The sequence below is a fragment of the Phalaenopsis equestris genome, unplaced genomic scaffold (assembly GCF_001263595.1).
Source record: "Phalaenopsis equestris unplaced genomic scaffold, ASM126359v1 Scaffold197469, whole genome shotgun sequence".
NCBI classification, from domain to species: domain Eukaryota; kingdom Viridiplantae; phylum Streptophyta; class Magnoliopsida; order Asparagales; family Orchidaceae; genus Phalaenopsis; species Phalaenopsis equestris.
The window spans coordinates 1-2,177 of record NW_018217418.1 but is presented as its reverse complement, the minus strand read 5'-3'; the positions used below and the strand labels follow the sequence as shown (position 1 = coordinate 2,177).

Genomic DNA, 2,177 nt, shown 5'->3' with positions numbered 1-2,177 from the left:
AAAGTCTCATTTTAGCACAAAAATAAATACTAACACTTCATACGAAGGGTCTAATGATAAGAATTATTCTCATACACATTGTACACATTATTACACTCAATATAATCGTCATCAGAAGCTATATGCAAACATCAATATTTTGTGTAATTTCTATTACAAACAAGCATACATTTATACAAATTCTCATGCAAGCCTTGCATAGTTTCATGTACATTCATTTGATGTTTGGAACCAAGGAGTGTTATTCCTACACAAATAATACATATTACATCTAAGGCATATAATTTGAAGGGGGATCAATAGAAGTTCAAGTTCCCAATTTAACTCATGTTTTTTAATAAGGATGAATTTTATCTAATACAAATGAAATCAAATGGTACTTGAATAGTGGATACTTAAGGTACATTATTGAAGATAGAACTAACTTTGCATTTTTGGATTTAAATGATGATGGTTGTCACATTTGGCGATAATAATAAATAAAATTTATTAAATTCAGACTAGTATGTAAAAAAAATCACCATTAACATGATTAAATTCATTATTGCTTTAAATATAATTAAATTTTTATAAATTAATTATGTTATAATGGGTTAGAAGTTTCATTTTTGCACATCCTATTGTGTTATAAGAGAAAATATTTAACATTGCTTTACTAAGGAATGAGTTTGATAATTTATTATTATTTGATATGAAAATTAGAAGTAGTATAAATTTTATTTGTTTAAAATCCAACATAGGTTATGCTTGATTATGGCATAGAAGGTTATGCCATTCAAGCATGCTTACACTACAAAAAATTATAAAATTGAATTCTAGAGTTGGACAACAAATACTTAATTATGATTTTTATCATACTTATGATGCTTACATGAATGATAAACAAACTAAAAATTAATTAAGAGTAAGACTATTTTGATAAATACTAGAGCATTAGAGTTACTTCATAGATATCTATTTTGACCTATTAACACAATTAGCTTAAAAGTTAAAACTTCATTATGTTTTGCATTAGAGTAAAAATTTCATTATTATTTTGTGACGAGTTCGAATCGCATGTATTACTGTTTTGGCTCACCTTCCTAGCCAAAAAAAAATCCCCACCTATTGACTTGCCCCTAATTTCCATTTTAATCTTTAGTATTAAATAAGAAGCTTGTCTATGAAAAGTAAGAGACTGTATTTAAATCCTTCTATCTTCCAGGCTAAACAAGTAGGACCAAGCTTTTCTTCCCCTTTCATCTGGGAGTTGAATCATCTTGCAGAAAAGGTTGCCAGATCAGGTTCTCACCATTCTTGGCCACTTTTGGTGCTTCACTCTCCACATAACGCCCCCAGGTGACGAGATACAAGCCAAAGATGATCAGAACTCCACCAATAGCACTTGAATCACATCATGTAAGTTAGCATTAATAACTAAATTAATGCATATGCAAGCTTAATATAGAAATAAGAGAAAGCAGCACGGCAAAGTTAAGTTAATCCAGAATTCAATTCATGGGAATGGATGCAACCTTCCAAGGTAGATGGAGCTTCCGAGAAACATTGTTGACAGAAAGGCAGACATCGCGGGCTGAAGAGGATTGTATAACGCGACCAAAGCCGGTCCCAATATTTTGTTGGACCATGCTATTAAACTATAGTTGACGGAAGAAGAAAAAATTGCCTGGAAGTAAAAAAGCTGAACTGTTAGACAATTCAAATGTTTTGTGGTGATATCATCTGCCAATGTTACATTTAACTGAATATTTTCTGACAACACATTTCTTAATTTGGGGGAAGTTAGCTGGAGAATGAAATTGTTTAAAAATTAACGATTGGAAAGAACTATGATTATGGTCATTGCCACAATGATAAGTAGTATACCCAACCTTCGAATGACATGTACAGGTCATTGGTTAAGGATGGGCAAAAAGGGGAGTCTCATTGAAACATTTTTTAAGGTAGTTCAAAAAATTAAACAAAGCAGTATTCAGGATTCTACTTGCCCTTCAGATGACAATAAAGTGAAATAAAAATTCAGAAAACTATAACTTTTATCCCATCCACAAGTGCGAAAAGTACTGTATGACAGGAAATGTCTGGGTCTTTGCCAGGCCAAACTCACCATCGCCGGAGTCACCCCAGCAGCCCGCTCTCCCAATCAGTCGACCACCTGGGCCGGCCAACTCCACAAG

General features: G+C 32.6%; 1 protein-coding gene across 1 annotated transcript; it reads right to left on the bottom strand.

Annotated features, from left to right (window-relative positions):
- Positions 1-1,104: 1,104 nt before the first annotated feature.
- LOC110035367 (WAT1-related protein At5g45370-like) lies at positions 1,105-2,176 on the bottom strand. Its single transcript, XM_020739602.1, has 3 exons — positions 2,108-2,176; positions 1,515-1,666; positions 1,105-1,383 (listed from the first exon to the last, which is right to left on the bottom strand). The coding sequence occupies exons 1-3, from the start codon at positions 2,108-2,110 to the stop codon at positions 1,239-1,241; spliced, it is 300 nt and encodes a 99-aa protein (XP_020595261.1). The 5' UTR covers positions 2,111-2,176; the 3' UTR covers positions 1,105-1,238.
- Position 2,177: the final 1 nt, after the last annotated feature.